This window comes from Salvelinus fontinalis, chromosome 35 (assembly GCF_029448725.1).
Source record: "Salvelinus fontinalis isolate EN_2023a chromosome 35, ASM2944872v1, whole genome shotgun sequence".
NCBI lineage: Eukaryota > Metazoa > Chordata > Actinopteri > Salmoniformes > Salmonidae > Salvelinus > Salvelinus fontinalis.
This window is the reverse complement of record NC_074699.1, coordinates 375,255-395,617: the sequence shown is the minus strand read 5'-3', so window position 1 is coordinate 395,617 and position 20,363 is coordinate 375,255. Positions and strand designations below refer to the sequence as shown.

The 20,363-nt window shown below is 45.7% G+C and overlaps 1 protein-coding gene across 1 annotated transcript in view; it reads right to left on the bottom strand.

The window, feature by feature from the left end:
- Positions 1 to 20,363, bottom strand: part of otog (otogelin) — a 125,042-nt gene that overhangs the window by 44,657 nt on the left and 60,022 nt on the right. Inside the window, exons 24-27 of the mRNA XM_055898895.1 lie at positions 7,453 to 7,560; positions 6,495 to 6,633; positions 2,533 to 2,667; positions 1,791 to 1,937 (exon numbers count right to left, since the gene is read on the bottom strand). Of these exons, the coding sequence (XP_055754870.1) occupies positions 1,791 to 1,937; positions 2,533 to 2,667; positions 6,495 to 6,633; positions 7,453 to 7,560 (529 nt within the window). The remainder of the gene's footprint in view (positions 1 to 1,790; positions 1,938 to 2,532; positions 2,668 to 6,494; positions 6,634 to 7,452; positions 7,561 to 20,363) is intronic.

Genomic DNA, 20,363 nt, shown 5'->3' with positions numbered 1-20,363 from the left:
TTGGTGACCTGATGGTGCTAATCAAGGGCTTGGTGACCTGATGGTGCTAATCAAGGGCTTGGTGACCTGATGGTGCTAATCAAGGGCTTGGTGACCTGATGGTGCTAATCAAGGGCTTGGTGACCTGATGGTGCTAATCAAGGGCTTGGTGACCTGATGGTGCTAATCAAGGGCTTGGTGACCTGATGGTGCTAATCAAGGGCTTGGTGACCTGATGGTGCTAATCAAGGGCTTGGTGACCTGATGGTGCTAATCAAGGGCTTGGTGACCTGATGGTGCTAATCAAGGGCTTGGTGACCTGATGGTGCTAATCAAGGGCTTGGTGATTAGTTGATTTGTTCAATAAGCTGTGACAGATTGGAGGATCCAGAGGCCTGGGTTGAGAAAGACTGCTATAGGAGACAGAGGCTGCTTTGTAAAGACAGGGCCCAACCTGTCTGGGGTAGGGACTGTGAAACACTAACAACCCGTGGTGCCCAACCTGTCTGGGGTAGGGACTGTGAAACACTAACAACCCGTGGTGCCTAACCTGTCTGGGGTAGGGACTGTGAAACACTAACAACCCGTGGTGCCTAACCTGTCTGGGGTAGGGACTGTGAAACACTAACAACCCTTGGTCCCTATCCTGTCTGGGGTAGGGACTGTGAAACACTAACAGCCCTTGGTGCCCAACCTGTCTGTGGTAGGGTCTGTGAAACACTAACAACCCTTGGTGCCCAACCTGTCTGGGGTAGGAACTGTGAAACACTAACAACCCTTGGTGCCTGACCTGTCTGGGGTAGGGACTGTGAAACACTAACAACCCTTGGTGCCTAACCTGTCTGGGGTAGGGACTGTGAAACACTAACAACCCGTGGTGCCTAACCTGTCTGGGGTAGGGTCACACTAACAACCCGTGGTGCCCAACCTGTCTGGAGTAGGGTCTGTGAAACACTAACAACCCGTGGTGCCTAACCTGTCTGGGGTAGGGAAACACTAACAACCCGTGGTGCCTAACCTGTCTGGGGTAGGGAAACACTAACAACCCGTGGTGCCTAACCTGTCTGGGGTAGGGACTGTGAAACACTAACAACCCGTGGTGCCTAACCTGTCTGGGGTAGGGTCTGTGAAACACTAACAACCCTTGGGTAGGGACTGTGAAACACTAACAACCCTTGATGCCCAACCTGTCTGGGGTAGGGACTGTGAAACACTAACAACCCTTGGTGCCTGACCTGTCTGGGGTAGGGGATGTGAAACACTAACAACCCTTGATGCCCAACCTGTCTGGGGTAGGGACTGTGAAACACTAACAACCCTTGGTGCCTGACCTGTCTGGGGTAGGGACTGTGAAACACTAACAACCCTTGGTGCCTAACCTGTCTGGGGTAGGGACTGTGAAACACTAACAACCCTTGGTGCCTAACCTGTCTGGGGTAGAGTCTGTGAAACACTAACAACCCGTGGTGCCCAACCTGTCTGGGGTAGGGACTGTGAAACACTAACAACCCTTGATGCCCAACCTGTCTGGGGTAGGGACTGTGAAACACTAACAACCCTTGGTGCCTAACCTGTCTGGGGTAGGGACTGGAAAACACTAACAACCCGTGGTGCCTGACCTGTCTGGGGTAGGGTCTGTGAAACACTAACAACCCGTGGTGCCCAACCTGTCTGGGGTAGGGGCTGTGAAACACTAACAACACTTGGTGCCTAACCTGTCTGGGGTAGGGACTGGGAAACACTAACAACCCTTGGTGCCTAACCTGTCTGGGGTAGAGTCTGTGAAACACTAACAACCCTTGGTGCCTGACCTGCCAGCGTGGTCCAGCCTGGATGTGGACCGTGGTCTTGCGATCCCAGAGCACGGTCAGGTCCTCCTCGGGAACGTGGACCACGGTGAAGAGCCCAGCGCTCCATATGAACACCTCCTGCCTCCAGTCGATCACACTGGACGGGTTCTACACAAGATGGAGGACAGGAAACAGGACAATATTGATTAACAGGATGAGATGAGCCAGGGGGGTCCGGGGGTAGTGGCCCCCTGTGTTTTTTTTTAACCTAATTTATTGGTTTGTTGTTCATTGAGGTGAGGATAGAGGACATGACAGAGGACAAGGGAGAGGACAGGGAAGAGGACAAGGCAGAGGACAGGGAGGAGGACAGGGAAGAGGACAAGACAGAGGACAGGGAAGAGGACAAGATGGAGGATAGGGAAAAGGACAAGCTGGAGGACAGGGAAAAGGACAGGGATCATGAATTAGGTAGTCTTAAATAAGTGAAATGTGTACCATAATTGGTAAGGTGTGACAAAAGTAATGTGATATTCATTGGGTCAGAGGGGTCAGGGGGTTAAGGGTAGTTCCTCTCTCTGTAATGTTTTCATCAAACATTTCTTAGTACACTACATTAACCCTATCGAAAGCAAGTAAACAAACAAGTAACGGGCCGCTAGTGGAAACTGGGCAGCATCCCAGCGGCATCCCAGCGGTGACTTGGTAGGACCACCAGCCGCAAGCTACCTGGTAAGGTTGAGGAGCAGGAGCATGCACTTACTGGTTTGCCACCGTCGTCGTCGAACGCAATGAAAGATCTACCAATGTTGATGAGTAGAGATTTCCTGCAGATGACGCCGCTGTCGTAACAGTCCACGTTCTCAGCCGTCACACTCATCATCAGATCAGCACTGCTCTGAAGGTCGGATGGGGAAAAACAACATGAAAATAGCAAGCTAACCCAGGAATGAACTATGCTACTGAAAACTATGAAATGTGTTAAGTATATTGCGTAATTAAACCCTAAGCCAGTCTATTCATCAATCCCTTCATCCATTCATGGATATCTCACTTTCACGGATTTCTTGCATTACATTTATTCATTCCATTTTATTATCAAATAATGAGGGAAAATACATGAACTTGAGTACTGGAAATGTGACTCTGGTACCTTTACTAGGTAGACTTTACACACTCCAACGTAGTCAACCAGCATACCTTTACTAGGTAGACTTTACACACTCCAACGTAGTCAAACAGCATACCTTTACTAGGTAGACTTTACACGCTCCAACGTAGTCAAACAGCATACCTTTACTAGGTAGACTTTACACACTCGAACGTAGTCAAACAGTATACCTTTACTAGGTAGACTTTACACACTCCAACGTAGTCAAACAGCATACCTTTACTAGGTAGACTTTACACACTCCAACGTAGTCAAACAGCATACCTTTACTAGGTAGACTTTACACACTCGAACGTAGTCAAACATTATACCTTTACTAGGTAGACTTTACACGCTCCAACGTAGTCAAACAGCATACCTTTACTAGGTAGACTTTACACACTCCAACGTAGTCAAAGAGCATACCTTTACTAGGTAGACTTTACACGCTCCAACGTAATCAAACAGCATACCTTTACTAGGTAGACTTTACACGCTCCAACGTAGTCAAACATCAGACCTTTACTAGGTAGACTTTACACGCTCCAACGTAGTCAAACATTATACCTTTACTAGGTAGACTTTACACGCTCCAACGTAATCAAACAGCATACCTTTACTAGGTAGACTTTACACACTCCAACGTAGTCAAACAGCATACCTTTACTAGGTAGACTTTACACACTCCAACGTAGTCAAACAGCATACCTTTACTAGGTAGACTTTACACACTCCAACGTAGTCAAAGAGCATACCTTTACTAGGTAGACTTTACACGCTCCAACGTAGTCAAACAGCATACCTTTACTAGGTAGACTTTACACACTCCAACGTAGTCAAACAGCATACCTTTACTAGGTAGACTTTACACACTCCAACGTAGTCAAAGAGCATACCTTTACTAGGTAGACTTTACACGCTCCAACGTAATCAAACATCAGACCTTTACTAGGTAGACTTTACACACTCCAACGTAGTCAAACAGCATACCTTTACTAGGTAGACTTTACACACTCCAACGTAGTCAAACATCAGACCTTTACTAGGTAGACTTTACACACTCCAACGTAGTCAAACAGCATACCTTTACTAGGTAGACTTTACACACTCCAACGTAGTCAAACAGTATACCTTTACTAGGTAGACTTTACACACTCCAACGTAGTCAAACAGCATACCTTTACTAGGTAGACTTTACACACTCGAACGTAGTCAAACATTATACCTTTACTAGGTAGACTTTACACGCTCCAACGTAGTCAAACAGCATACCTTTACTAGGTAGACTTTACACACTCCAACGTAGTCAAACAGCATACCTTTACTAGGTAGACTTTACACACTCCAACGTAGTCAAACATTATACCTTTACTAGGTAGACTTTACACGCTCCAACGTAGTCAAACATTATACCTTTACTAGGTAGACTTTACACGCTCCAACGTAGTCAAACAGCATACCTTTACTAGGTAGACTTTACACACTCCAACGTAGTCAAAGAGCATACCTTTACTAGGTAGACTTTACACACTCCAACGTAGTCAAACAGCATACCTTTACTAGGTAGACTTTACACACTCCAACGTAGTCAAACATTATACCTTTACTAGGTAGACTTTACATACTCCAACGTAGTCAAAGAGCATACCTTTACTAGGTAGACTTTACACACTCCAACGTAGTCAAACAGCATACCTTTACTAGGTAGACTTTACACGCTCCAACGTAGTCAAACATTATACCTTTACTAGGTAGACTTTACACGCTCCAACGTAATCAAACAGCATACCTTTACTAGGTAGACTTTACACACTCCAACGTAGTCAAACAGCATACCTTTACTAGGTAGACTTTACACACTCCAACGTAGTCAAACAGCATACCTTTACTAGGTAGACTTTACACACTCCAACGTAGTCAAAGAGCATACCTTTACTAGGTAGACTTTACACGCTCCAACGTAGTCAAACAGCATACCTTTACTAGGTAGACTTTACACACTCCAACGTAGTCAAACAGCATACCTTTACTAGGTAGACTTTACACACTCCAACGTAGTCAAAGAGCATACCTTTACTAGGTAGACTTTACACGCTCCAACGTAATCAAACATCAGACCTTTACTAGGTAGACTTTACACACTCCAACGTAGTCAAACAGCATACCTTTACTAGGTAGACTTTACACACTCCAACGTAGTCAAACATCAGACCTTTACTAGGTAGACTTTACACACTCCAACGTAGTCAAACAGCATACCTTTACTAGGTAGACTTTACACACTCCAACGTAGTCAAACAGTATACCTTTACTAGGTAGACTTTACACACTCCAACGTAGTCAAACAGCATACCTTTACTAGGTAGACTTTACACACTCGAACGTAGTCAAACATTATACCTTTACTAGGTAGACTTTACACGCTCCAACGTAGTCAAACAGCATACCTTTACTAGGTAGACTTTACACACTCCAACGTAGTCAAACAGCATACCTTTACTAGGTAGACTTTACACACTCCAACGTAGTCAAACATTATACCTTTACTAGGTAGACTTTACACGCTCCAACGTAGTCAAACATTATACCTTTACTAGGTAGACTTTACACGCTCCAACGTAGTCAAACAGCATACCTTTACTAGGTAGACTTTACACACTCCAACGTAGTCAAAGAGCATACCTTTACTAGGTAGACTTTACACACTCCAACGTAGTCAAACAGCATACCTTTACTAGGTAGACTTTACACACTCCAACGTAGTCAAACATTATACCTTTACTAGGTAGACTTTACATACTCCAACGTAGTCAAAGAGCATACCTTTACTAGGTAGACTTTACACACTCCAACGTAGTCAAACAGCATACCTTTACTAGGTAGACTTTACACACTCCAACGTAGTCAAACATTATACCTTTACTAGGTAGACTTTACACGCTCCAACGTAATCAAACAGCATACCTTTACTAGGTAGACTTTACACGCTCCAACGTAGTCAAACATCAGACCTTTACTAGGTAGACTTTACACACTCCAACGTAGTCAAACATCAGACCTTTACTAGGTAGACTTTACACACTCCAACGTAGTCAAACAGCATACCTTTACTAGGTAGACTTTACACACTCCAACGTAATCAAACAGCATACCTTTACTAGGTAGACTTTACACACTCCAACGTAGTCAAAGAGCATACCTTTACTAGGTAGACTTTACACACTCCAACGTAATCAAACAGCATACCTTTACTAGGTAGACTTTACACGCTCCAACGTAGTCAAACAGCATACCTTTACTAGGTAGACTTTACACACTCCAACGTAGTCAAACAGCATACCTTTACTAGGTAGACTTTACACACTCCAACGTAGTCAAACATCAGACCTTTACTAGGTAGACTTTACACACTCCAACGTAGTCAAACATCAGACCTTTACTAGGTAGACTTTACACACTCCAACGTAGTCAAAGAGCATACCTTTACTAGGTAGACTTTACACACTCCAACGTAGTCAAACAGCATACCTTTACTAGGTAGACTTTACACACTCCAACGTAATCAAACAGCATACCTTTACTAGGTAGACTTTACACGCTCCAACGTAGTCAAACAGTAGACCATCAAATGTCCTGTAGTGGCGGTCCCCATAGGCTGTGCACATGGACGGACACGGATGGAACACACACTGGAACGTTCCGTGCTGGCAGACACTGAAAGAGACACACAGCGTCAACCATCCTGATTCAGTACCAACCTGCCAGCAGACTGCTACCACTTAACGTAAGCACATTCTGTCATAACTAATGGTCGCCTTTTGTTCGGGAGGCCTCAGCGATTATCGTCTGCCCGAAAAGTAGGGATCTCGTCAACTGCCAAATGTTGAATCACCAGCGTTCATAGTGCTATTATACAGATTCCCATCTCCCCTCTTCCCTGGCTAACTGCTAGAAGAAGAAATGGATGGAGAGAAGAAATGAGAAAGACTGAGATCACCGTTTCACTCGGCAGGGAGACTGTTGAATGAACGGCCGTCATACAAGGACTCTCTGTAAGCCAGAGCTGGGAGGTGATTTTCTATGATAGATAATACAGGGTTATGGATATCAGGTGAACAGTCTTACCGGAGGTCCAATCTATACAAGACTCATCACCTGAAGCTCAGCAATGATCCTGGAAAATTGTTTAGCTGTTCGAAGATTTGTCTTAATTCGGCCGCACGTTGCCAGGTTTTGCCAGGTACTGAGTCAACAAATGTGTCAGTGACTCAGGCACTTGAAATGTCATGGCAAATGAAAGCTGTATTGATGATAGATCTAATAAGGGGTTGAATATAGAGGGGTGTTTAGAGGAAACAATACCTCTGTGTCATACTTCTGTACAGGAAATGATCTGAAAACCATTAATTTATGACTGTAGATAATTAGGTTCCACTCTCTCCTAAAACGTGTTGAGTTTGATACATATCATGTTTGGTTCGAGAGGAGTTTCATCTCTGGTAAAGTCTGTGTATGAGTTGTTTCTAAACGTACCATTGATGACAAGGGGAGGTGACTCTATCTCCTGGATAGTACTCTTTCCCCTTCCAGATGCAGGGGCAGGCATCAGGCTCAAAACACTCATCACCATGTTTCAGCAACCTGGGAAACACATACAAACAAACACAGCTGTCAGGTTTATTCCCTTTAGTTCAGAATTAATCTGTTTCTCTACTTGTAGAACAAACTGAACTTGGTTTGATTTTGCTTTGTAACTTTTTCACACAGAGATACTGTGTCTTTGTAACCGATGTGAAATGGCTAGCTAGTTAGCGGTGGTGCGCGCTAATAGAGTTTCAATCGGTGACGTCACTCGCTTTGAGACCTTGAAGTAGTGGCCTTTGTGGAGCGATGGGTAACGATGCTTCGTGGCTGACTGTTGTTGATGTGCGCAGAGGGTCCAGGTCGGGGCGAGGGGACGGACTAAAGTTATACTGTTACATCTCAATGCATGTACTCTACTAAGTTCATCGCCACCCGGACAATTTACAGTGACTCCCCCACCGCACTCCATTGGTTTTTACACTGCTGTTACTGTCTGTTTATTATCTATGCATAGTCACCTCACCCCTACCTACATGTACACTGCTACTACTCTCTGTTTATTATCTATACATAGTCACTTTACCCCTACCTACATGTACACTGCTGCTACTCTGTTTATTATCTATACATAGTCACTTTACCCCTACCTACATGTACACTGCTGCTACTCTCTGTTTATTATCTATACATAGTCACTTTACCCCTACCTACATGTACACTGCTGTTACTCTGTTTATTATCTATACATAGTCACTTTACCCCTACCTACATGTACACTGCTGCTACTCTGTTTATTATCTATACATAGTCACTTTACCCCTACCTACATGTACACTGCTGCTACTCTCTGTTTATTATCTATACATAGTCACTTTACCCCTACCTACATGTACACTGCTGCTACTCTCTGTTTATTATCTATACATAGTCACTTTACCCCTACCTACATGTACACTGCTGCTACTCTCTGTTTATTATCTATGCAGTCACTTTACCCCTACCTACATGTACAAATTACCTCGTCTAACCTGTACCCCCCGCACATTGACTCGGTACCGGTACCACATTTACTCGGTACCGATAGCCAGTGTATTCAGCCTCGTTACTGTTATTTTATTACTTTTTTTATTATTGCACTGTTGGTTAAAGGCTTGTCAGTAAGTATTTCACAGTAAGGTCTACACCTGTTGGTTAAAGGCTTGTAAGTAAGTATTTCACAGTAAGGTCTACACCTGTTGGTTAAAGGCGTGTAAGTTAGTATTTGACGGTAAGGTCTACACCTGTTGGTTAAAGGCCTGTAAGTAAGTATTTCACAGTAAGGTCTACACCTGTTGGTTAAAGGCTTGTCATTAAGTATTTCACAGTAAGGTCTACACCTGTTGGTTAAAGGCTTGTCAGTAAGTATTTCACGGTAAGGTCTACACCTGTTGGTTAAAGGCCTGTAAGTAAGTATTTCACGGTAAGGTCTACACCTGTTGGTGAAAGGCTTGTCAGTAAGTATTTCACGGTAAGGTCTACACCTGTTGGTTAAAGGCTTGTAAGTAAGTATTTCACGGTAAGGTCTACACATGTTGTTCGACACACGTGACAAATAAAGTTTGATTTGATCTCTCAACCCAGATCTTTTGCCCAACTCTGTGCCAAGAGGACTGGACGACAGAGGGAGCGCAAGAGTCAGTCTGGGTCCAGTAACTGCCGCTACAGTCAGGAAATGAGAAAAGGGAAGGGGGGGATGGGTAAACTCTGGATGAAAAGGAGAAACACTCGTTACATGAGAAAACCAGACGATTAGGATTCTCAGAGATAGAGAGAAACAGCCTTTGTCCGGGCCGTTCCATTGGGTTTCCACACTGTTAGAGCGACGGGGCTGATAAGAATCTTGTAATATCGCGGCGACGGGTCAGAGTTATATCCCCTGGAGGGGGGGGGGGGAGAGAGAGAGAGAGCGAGAGAGAGAGCGAGAGAGAGAGAGAGAGAGAGCGAGAGAGAGAGCGAGAGAGAGAGGAGAGGCTGGGGACAGTAGACAATGAAGCGACACATTGAATGGTCTGGCCACAAACCTAGAGGTTCATCTGTGTTAAGTTACACTGCAGATAAAGTGGTGTTAACAGCTTTCTTTATCCGCCCGCCAAGCCGCTGGATCGATTACCCTGATCAAAGCTTCCATAATAATTCATTCTCTACCGCAGTCTGACTGTGCTGACTTGCAGTAGCTATGAATAAATCTCAGTCAAGGAATTCATCTGTCTCTATCGCTCGTTTAATTAAACCTTATCTAATTGTGTATCACTGTGCATACCTGTATAATTAAGACAGAGGTGATAGTCATTCTGCAAGTCATAATCATGTACTATAATGCTTCAGTGATTTCACGACACACATTCTAACTCATTTTAACTTAAAGTTTATTTCCTTAACACTCAAACTGCTAATTTAACAATGAATTAGTAGGATTTATATCAATTTCACAAAAGTGTACATTTAAACACTACATTGTCATTTGTTTGCACCAACTCGTTAATATTCTGTATGTAGGTGAACATTGTTATCAGCTGGTTCAAGCTCCTTGTAAGGGACCACCTTATTTTATGCCTAAAAAAAAGACCTGAACCGACAGGCATGAGAGCATTAGTCTTTCAATCTTTTTTTAGCAGGCTCTTATTTCTGCCAGGAATGCCCATTACGAAGCTGAGGAAATCTTGGGCAGTATTGGCATTTTCTGGATGGGAGGGCTGTGGTGCAAAGCAGTGCCAGAAGTTGAACTCTACAGGGTTCATTATTGAGATGTGGAACTTTTTCCCAGGATGACTACAGAGAAGGGCATTTAGTGCGGATGATACACAACTATATGGGTTACGCTATCACAATGTAAGATACACACATGTTTCCTGACAGGTCAAATTCAAGTTTTAGGTTGCAGGGACGTTCTGAGAGCGTTTATTTATAGGTTGCAGGGACATTCTGAGAGCATTTATTTTTAGGTTGCAGGGAGGTTCTGAGAACGTTTTCCTGAGAGGTTTTATTAACGTTCTGAGAATGGAAATTGGTTATTTGGAGGTTTTTGAATAACGTCCTTAAAACTTTAATTGAATGTGTCAATACGACTTTTAAAACCCTGCTTAATGTTTATTCACGATTTGAGAACGGAATGTTTAGAAAAAATAAAAATAAAAATTGCACATTGTGAAAGTTACTAAAGTCTTCTTGTGGTTTATATGGAACGTTTTCTTAACGTGCTCGGAACAATTTGAGAACGTGACTTTAAATAGAACCATGAAGAAACCTGTAGGAAACGTTATGCTGAAGTACTGAAAATTCCCACAGAAGAAAATTTTTTCTTGATGTTCTCTGAACTATATGGAACATTCCCAATGTCAAACAGGTTGGAGAACATTCCTAGAACATTGCCAAACATTTTACTAAATGTAACCACTTTTACGACATATTCTGTTAAAGTAATGAAATACCAGGAAAATAATATTTTGTTTGTCAAGTTCATTAAATGTGCTGAGAATGTTCCAAACCCAAGCAACTATCCTGCACCATTACCAGAAAGTTGTGGGAAGCTTGTAAGCAAAATAACCATAGGACAACCACGCTCTCACCAAGCTCTAAGAAATATATGGTTCTCAGAACGTTGTGTGCTAGCTGGGCTGTCTATATTGTCTTTCTCTTGAGATGTGTCTATTTGTCTAAACTTTAGGCTGGGGAAGAGAGAGCACAGGAAGAGCTATGCTGGGGAAGAGAGAGCACAGGAAGAGCTAGGCTGGGGAAGAGAGAGCGCAGGAAGAGCTAGGCTGGGGAAGAGAGAGCACAGGAAGAGCTAGGCTGGGGAAGAGAGAGTACAGGAAGAGCTAGGCTGGGGAAGAGAGAGCACAGGAAGAGCTAGGCTGGGGAAGAGAGAGCACAGGAAGAGCTAGGCTGAGGAAGAGAGAGTACAGGAAGAGCTAGGCTGGGGAAGAGAGATCACAGGAAGAGCTAGACTGGGGAAGAGAGAGCACAGGAAGAGCTAGGCTGGGGAAGAGAGAGCACAGGAAGAGCTAGGCTGGGGAAGAGAGAGCATAGGAAGAGCAAGCACAGGAAGAGCTAGGCTGGGGAAGAGAGAGCACAGGAAGAGCTAGGCTGGGGAAGAGAGAGCACAGGAAGAGCTAGGCTGGGGAAGAGAGAGCACAGGAAGAGCTAGACTGGGGAAGAGAGAGCACAGGAAGAGCTAGGCTGGGGAATGCGAGAGCACAGGAAGAGCTAGGCTGGGGAATGCGAGAGCACAGGAAGAGCTAGGCTGGGGAAGAGAGAGCACAGGAAGAGCTAGGCTGGGGAAGAGAGAGCACAGGAAGAGCTAGGCTGAGGAAGAGAGAGTACAGGAAGAGCTAGGCTGGGGAAGAGAGAGCACAGGAAGAGCTAGGCTGGGGAAGAGAGAGCACAGGAAGAGCTAGGCTGGGGATGAGAGAGCACAGGAAGAGCTAGGCTGGGGATGAGAGAGCACAGGAAGAGCTAGGCTGGAGAAGAGAGCACAGGAAGAGCTAGGCTGGGGATGAGAGAGCACAGGAAGAGCGAGGCTGGGGATGAGAGAGTACAGGAAGAGCTAGGCTGGGGAAGAGAGAGCACAGGAAGAGCTAGGCTGGGGAAGAGAGAGCACAGGAAGAGCTAGGCTGGGGATGAGAGAGCACAGGAAGAGCTAGGCTGGGGATGAGAGAGCACAGGAAGAGCTAGGCTGGAGAAGAGAGCACAGGAAGAGCTAGGCTGGGGATGAGAGAGCACAGGAAGAGCTAGGCTGGGGATGAGAGAGCACAGGAAGAGCTAGGCTGGGGAAGAGAGAGCACAGGAAGAGCGAGGCTGGGGATGAGAGAGCACAGGAAGAGCTAGGCTGAGGAAAAGAGAGCACAGGAAGAGCTAGGCTGAGGAAAAGAGAGCACAGGAAGAGCTAGGCTGGGGATGAGAGAGCACAGGAAGAGCTAGGCTGAGGAAAAGAGAGCACAGGAAGAGCTAGGCTGAGGAAAAGAGAGCACAGGAAGAGCTAGGCTGGGGATGAGAGAGCACAGGAAGAGCTAGGCTGGGGAAGAGAGAGCACAGGAAGAGCTAGGCTGAGGAAGAGAGAGCACAGGAAGAGCACAACCCTCTGTCCCTCATGGTGATGATGAGACGTGTTAGACTGATGAAGAGCACGACCCTCTGTCCCTCATGAGGATAATGAGAAAGCGTTGATGGTATTAGTTAAATGTGGTAGCAGGAATTCATTTAAGAGGCTTAACCGACACCTGAGCCCCCTACACACCACCTGTTTACTACATAAACAAGAAAAGAAAAGCAATTTATAGACGGAGAGAGAAGGGGATAGAGAGAAGAGAGAAAGGAGAGGGGGACCAAGGGGTAGTTGCATGGGCAGAATTACACAAATTCATAACGAGTGGAATGTCTCAGCTCATAAAAATGGTTTTATGACGGACGCTCTCTAGAGAGAAAGAAAGAGAGAGAATTAGCAGAGGGAAGATAGGGTGTATTGTGATTGTCTTACTACAGAGAATAAGAAAATGGTGAGAAAGAGAAACAGAGAGAGAGAGAGAGAGAGAGAGAGAGAGAGAGAGAGAGAGAGAGAGAGAGAGAGAGTGAGAGTAACAGAGAGAGAGAGAGAGAAACAGAGAGAGAGAGAGAGAGAGAGAGAAACAGAGAGAGAGAGAGAGAGAAACAGAGAGAGAGAGAGAGAGTAACAGAGAGAGAGAGAGAGAGAGAGAGAGAGAGAGAGAGAGAGAGAGAAGAAACAGATGAAAGGATGAAACCTCAGATCATGAGGACCAGGTAATGTCCAAGCAAACTGAGTACAACGTTACTTTTCTGAAAACGGATCACTAAAATAAATGTCCTGCTCTAACGAGATAAAGTCTGGTTATGATTTTCCGATAACGGGTAATAATTAATTCTGACTGTATCAGATCCTGCCTCCACCTGCAACTTCAGGTTCATATGAGTTCAACAGACATGTTAATTGCGGCAAAGTTAGGAATGAATGAAAGATCTACATTATTAGTTCATAAACAAGGTGCCCCATTGTGATTGAAAACCAAATGGGGTTCTGCTGTCTGCACCTTAACTAATGATTTCCCACTAGTTTTTAAAAGTCTTAGTCCTGAGGAATAACTGCGGTTGACCTACTGTAACACTAGTGGTGGTGGAGCATATTTTCAATACTCATTTTATAGACATTTTGTTTAAAAAAGTCAGGCTTGCCAGTTTAACACTGCCGTAGGGATAATCTAACGCAACAGGTAGGAGGATCCTGTAAGCCCTCAATGGCACTTTCCTAGCCCATCACTTCCCCATTGATTTATCAATACTCCCAATGCAGCCATCACTGTCCCTCTACAAAGCTTGGTCTCATAGACTAGACGTATCATAATACATGTAAATCCGGGACACCCAAATGAGTATGATATGTAACCAAACCAAACGTAACATAAGACAGAGGGTTAATTAAGGCAAAAAATGAAAGTTGGGAAGATGTGTAGAGGTGTAATGCGAACGTGTAGCAACCCAAAGGCTGTGTGTTCAAATCTCATCACTGACAACTAATTATCAACTTTGCGACTACTTACTACTTTTTAGCTACGTTGCAAGTACTTAGCACGTTAGCTAACCCTTCCTCTAACCGTAACCCTAACCCGTTAAGCTAAGTCCTAACCCTAACCTTAACCCTAACCATAACCCCTAGCCTAGCTAACACTAGCCACCTAGCTAATGCTAGTCACCTAGCTAGCGTTAACGTAAGACACATAGCTGACATGAGCCACAACAAATTGGAATTTGTAACATATCATATCAAACTAAATGGATGATGGACATCCACTAATTAATACATAACATACAAAACATTACGTCTTCCCCTGAGTCCAGGTTGCAGCGCTCTACGGTATAAGGCCTCATTGTGTCCATATTGACCAGGACTTCCAACCTCCCCACTAGAATATCCAGTTGCAGGCCGTTATTAAACACTCATGACAGGCTTCTCATGCATCCACATCTCCATCCCATGATGCTCGTGTGGGATAGGTTGGTTCTCGTAAAGGTTGAGGAGTGTGTGATAGGTTGGTTCTCGTAAAGGTCGAGGAGTGTGCGTAACAGGAATCAATGAATCACACCTCCTAGTCCTACCGAGTAACGAATCCTCTTTCCGTTCCCCGCATCACAAACACACCTCCCTCCGATCCACTTTTCCCGTTCCTCCCACATCCCATCTCATTTTTCCATCCTGGATATCAGGTAAACCGTCTAAACGATCCGCCCTTTCACAAAGATATCATCTTCAAGCAGCAGGACTGACTGAACTGTCTTTGTGTCTTCCGCCAGGGTGGGGACAAACCGATCTCAACACTGTCAAACTTCTAGAATCCCTCATTCTGTCAAACCTTTAGAATCCCTCATTCTGTCAAACCTTTAGAATCCCTCATTCTGTCAAACCTTTAGAATCCCTCATTCTGTCAAACCTGTAGAATCCCTCATTCTGTCAAACCTGTAGAATCCCTCATTCTGTCAAACCTGTAGAATCCCTCATTCTGTCAAACCTGTAGAATCCCTCATTCTGTCAAACCTGTAGAATCCCTCATTCTGTCAAACCTTTAGAATCCCTCATTCTGTCAAACCTTTAGAATCCCTCATTCTGTCAAACCTTTAGAATCCCTCATTCTGTCAAACCTTTAGAATCCCTCATTCTGTCAAACCTTTAGAATCCCTCATTCTGTCAAACATTTAGAATCCCTCATTCAGTCAAACAGCTACTTCTGAAAAGTAATCTGTACTTCCACGTCGGTTCCCCGTGTACGCTACAGGCTACATCCTGTAGCAGACTGAATCCACAATCTGGTGGTTTGAAGTTCAGGATAGCTGTCTAACTCATGACCTAGAAAACAAGCTATCTCCTTTTCCCATCTAACATATGAGAACACTTCGGGAAAAAGGATCGCCGACTTCAGGATTTTCCCAGGGGTCTGTCTGTTCACATGCTGAATAGAAAAACATTGAGGGATGGTTGGACGTATGTGCGACAAATCAACGCGTAATATTAGCTGTAAAAAGGCCCTGTGTAAGGACTACCTATGTAGTTTTATCTCTAGATATGTAGTGGTGTAATAATGTGCTGTATTGTAGATATGTAGTGTAGTGTACTAGTACTCATTCATCTACGATTACTCAGACATGCTGCCCTACTCCACCATTACTCAGAGACATGCTGCCCTACACCACCATTACTCAGAGACATGCTGCCCTACACCACCATTACTCAGACATGCTGCCCTACACCACCATTACACAGAGACATGCTGCCCTACTCCACCATTACACAGAGACATGCTGCCCTACTCCACCATTACACAGAGACATGCTGCCCTACTCCACCATTACTCAGAGACATGCTGCCCTACTCCACCATTACTCAGAGACATGCTGCCCTACTCCACCATTACTCAGAGACATGCTGCCCTACTCCACCATTACTCAGACATGCTGCCCTACACCACCATTACTCAGACATGCTGCCCTACACCACCATTACTCAGAGACATGCTGCCCTACTCCACCATTACTCAGAGACATGCTGCCCTACACCACCATTACTCAGAGACATGCTGCCCTACACCACCATTACTCAGAGACATGCTGCCCTACTCCACCATTACACAGAGACATGCTGCCCTACTCCACCATTACTCAGAGACATGCTGCCCTACTCCACCATTACTCAGAGACATGCTGCCCTACTCCACCATTACTCAGAGACATGCTGCCCTACTCCACCATTACTCAGAGACATGCTGCCCTACTCCACCATTACTCAGAGACATGCTGCCCTACTCCACCATTACTCAGAGACATGCTGCCCTACTCCACCATTACTCAGAGACATGCTGCCCTACTCCACCATTACTCAGAGACATGCTGCCCTACTCCACCATTACTCAGAGACATGCTGCCCTACTCCACCATTACTCAGAGACATGCTGCCCTACTCCACCATTACTCAGAGACATGCTGCCCTACTCCACCATTACTCAGAGACATGCTGCCCTACTCCACCATTACTCAGAGACATGCTGCCCTACTCCACCATTACTCAGAGACATGCTGCCCTACTCCACCATTACTCAGAGACATGCTGCCCTACTCCACCATTACTCAGAGACATGCTGCCCTACTCCACCATTACTCAGAGACATGCTGCCCTACTCCACCATTACTCAGAGACATGCTGCCCTACTCCACCATTACTCAGACATGCTGCCCTACACCACCATTACTCAGACATGCTGCCCTACACCACCATTACTCAGAGACATGCTGCCCTACACCACCATTACTCAGAGACATGCTGCCCTACTCTACCATTACTCAGAGACATGCTGCCCTACACCACCATTACTCAGAGACATGCTGCCCTACACCACCATTACTCAGAGACATGCTGCCCTACACCACCATTACTCAGAGACATGCTGCCCTACACCACCATTACTCAGAGACATGATTCCCTACACCACCATTACTCAGAGACATGATTCCCTACACCACCATTACTCAGAGACATGCTGCCCTACTCTACCATTACTCAGAGACATGCTGCCCTACTCTACCATTACTCAGACATGCTTCCCTACTCTACCATTACTCAGACATGCTGCCCTACTCTACCATTACTCAGACATGCTGGCCTACACTACCATTACTCAGACATGCTGGCCTACACTACCATTACTCAGACATGCTGGCCTACACTACCATTACTCAGACATGCTGGCCTACACTACCATTACTCAGACATGCTGGCCTACACTACCATTACTCAGACATGCTGGCCTACACTACCATTACTCAGACATGCTGGCCTACACTACCATTACTCAGACATGCTGGCCTACACTACCATTACTCAGACATGCTGGCCTACACTACCATTACTCAGACATGCTGGCCTACACTACCATTACTCAGACATGCTGGCCTACACTACCATTACTCAGACATGCTGCCCTACTCTACCATTACTCAGACATGCTGCCCTACTCTACCATTACTCAGACATGCTGCCCTACTCCACCATTACACAGAGACATGCTGCCCTACTCCACCATTACACAGAGACATGCTGCCCTACTCCACCATTACACAGAGACATGCTGCCCTACTCCACCATTACTCAGACATGCTGCCCTTCTCCACCATTACTCAGACATGCTGCCCTTCTCCACCATTACTCAGACATGCTGCCCTTCTCCACCATTACTCAGACATGCTGCCCTACTCTACCATTACTCAGACATGCTGCCCTTCTCCACCATTACTCAGACATGCTGCCCTTCTCCACCATTACTCAGACATGCTGCCCTTCTCCACCATTACTCAGACATGCTGCCCTTCTCCACCATTACTCAGACATGCTGCCCTACTCTACCATTACTCAGACATGCTGCCCTACTCCACCATTACTCAGACATGCTGCCCTTCACCATTACTCAGACATGCTGCCCTTCACCATTACTCAGACATGCTGCCCTTCACCATTACTCAGACATGCTGCCCTTCACCATTACTCAGACATGCTGCCCTTCACCATTACTCAGACATGCTGCCCTTCACCATTACTCAGACATGCTGCCCTTCACCATTACTCAGACATGCTGCCCTTCACCATTACTCAGACATGCTGCCCTTCTCCACCATTACTCAGACATGCTGCCCTACTCTACCATTACTCAGAGACATTTCCATAAAGGATTAGCTAGATAATGGAGCTGCTGACCTTAGACTCAGAGACAGATCACTGACACCTGAACCTGTGGTCATTGGTTTCACCAGGCTCACACACTGACACTCCAGTTTCTGCAGTTCTTTTCCATCCAAGTTGTGTGAATCTCTAAAGTTAACGCTATAAGGTGGAAGCTCCATCACTAAGGTAAAAATCTGTTGTTCTGCCCCTGAGCAAGCCAGTTAACCCACTGATCCCCGGGCGCCGAAGACGTGGATGTCGATTAAGGCAGCTCCCCGCTCCTCTCATATTCAGAGGATCAGGGGTTCAGGGGTTAAATGCAGAAGACACATCTCAGTTGAATGCATTCAGTTGTACAACTGACTAGGTATCCCCTCTTCCCTTACACTGCTTGTACTTACCCAGACCCTTTACATCAACACACACTGAAGGGTTAGGGCCAAAGTGGAGGTGTCGGGAGTGAATGGGGTCTGACTGCTGGAGGGAACGTTGATACACAGCGAATGGGGTCTGACTGCTAGAGGGAACGTTGATACACAGCGAATGGGGTCTGACTGCTAGAGGGAACGTTGATACACAGCGAATGGGGTCTGACTGCTAGAGGGAACGTTGATATACAGTGAATGGGGTCTGACTGCTAGAGGGAACGTTGATACACAGTGAATGGGGTCTGACTGCTAGAGGGAACGTTGATACACAGTGAATGGGGTCTGACTGCTAGAGGGAACGTTGATACACAGCGAATGGGGTCTGACTGCTAGAGGGAACATTGATACACAGCGAATGGGGTCTGACTGCTAGAGGGAACGTTGATACACAGTGAATGGGGTCTGACTGCTAGAGGGAACGTTGATACACAGCGAATGGGGTCTGACTGCTAGAGGGAACGTTGATACACAGTGAATGGGGTCTGACTGGTAGAGGGAACGTTGATATACAGTGAATAGGGTGTGACTGCTAGAGGGAACGTTGATACACAGTGAATGGGGTCTGACTGTTAGAGGGAACGTTGATACACAGTAAATGGGGTCTGACTGCTAGAGGGAACGTTGATACACAGTGAATGGGGTCTGACTGCTAGAGGGAACGTTGATACACAGTGAATGGGGTCTTACTGGTAGAGGGAACGTTGATACACAGTGAATGGGGTCTGACTGCTAGAGGGAACGTTGATACACAGTGAATGGGGTCTGACTGCTAGAGGGAACGTTGATACACAGTGAATGGGGTCTGACTGCTAGAGGGAACGTTGATACACAGTGAATGGGGTCTGACTGCTAGAGGGAACGTTGATACACAGTGAATGGGGTCTGACTGCTAGAGGGAACGTTGATACACAGGGAATGGGGTCTGACTGCTAGAGGGAACGTTGATACACAGTGAATGGGGTCTGACTGCTAGAGGGAACGTTGATACACAGTGAATGGGGTCTGACTGCTAGAGGGAACGTTGATACACAGTGAATGGGGTCTGACTGCTAGAGGGAACGTTGATACACAGTGAATGGGGTCTGACTGCTAGAGGGAACGTTGATACACAGTGAATGGGGTCTGACTGCTAGAGGGAACGTTGATACACAGGGAATGGGGTCTGACTGCTAGAGGGAACGTTGATACACAGCGAATGGGGTCTGACTGCTAGAGGGAACGTTGATACACAGCGAATGGGGTCTGACTGCTAGAGGGAACATTGATACACAGCGAATGGGGTCTGACTGCTAGAGGGAACGTTGATACACAGTGAATGGGGTCTGACTGCTAGAGGGAACGTTGATACACAGCGAATGGGGTCTGACTGCTAGAGGGAACGTTGATACACAGTGAATGGGGTCTGACTGGTAGAGGGAACGTTGATATACAGTGAATAGGGTGTGACTGCTAGAGGGAACGTTGATACACAGTGAATGGGGTCTGACTGTTAGAGGGAACGTTGATACACAGTAAATGGGGTCTGACTGCTAGAGGGAACGTTGATACACAGTGAATGGGGTCTGACTGCTAGAGGGAACGTTGATACACAGTGAATGGGGTCTTACTGGTAGAGGGAACGTTGATACACAGTGAATGGGGTCTGACTGCTAGAGGGAACGTTGATACACAGTGAATGGGGT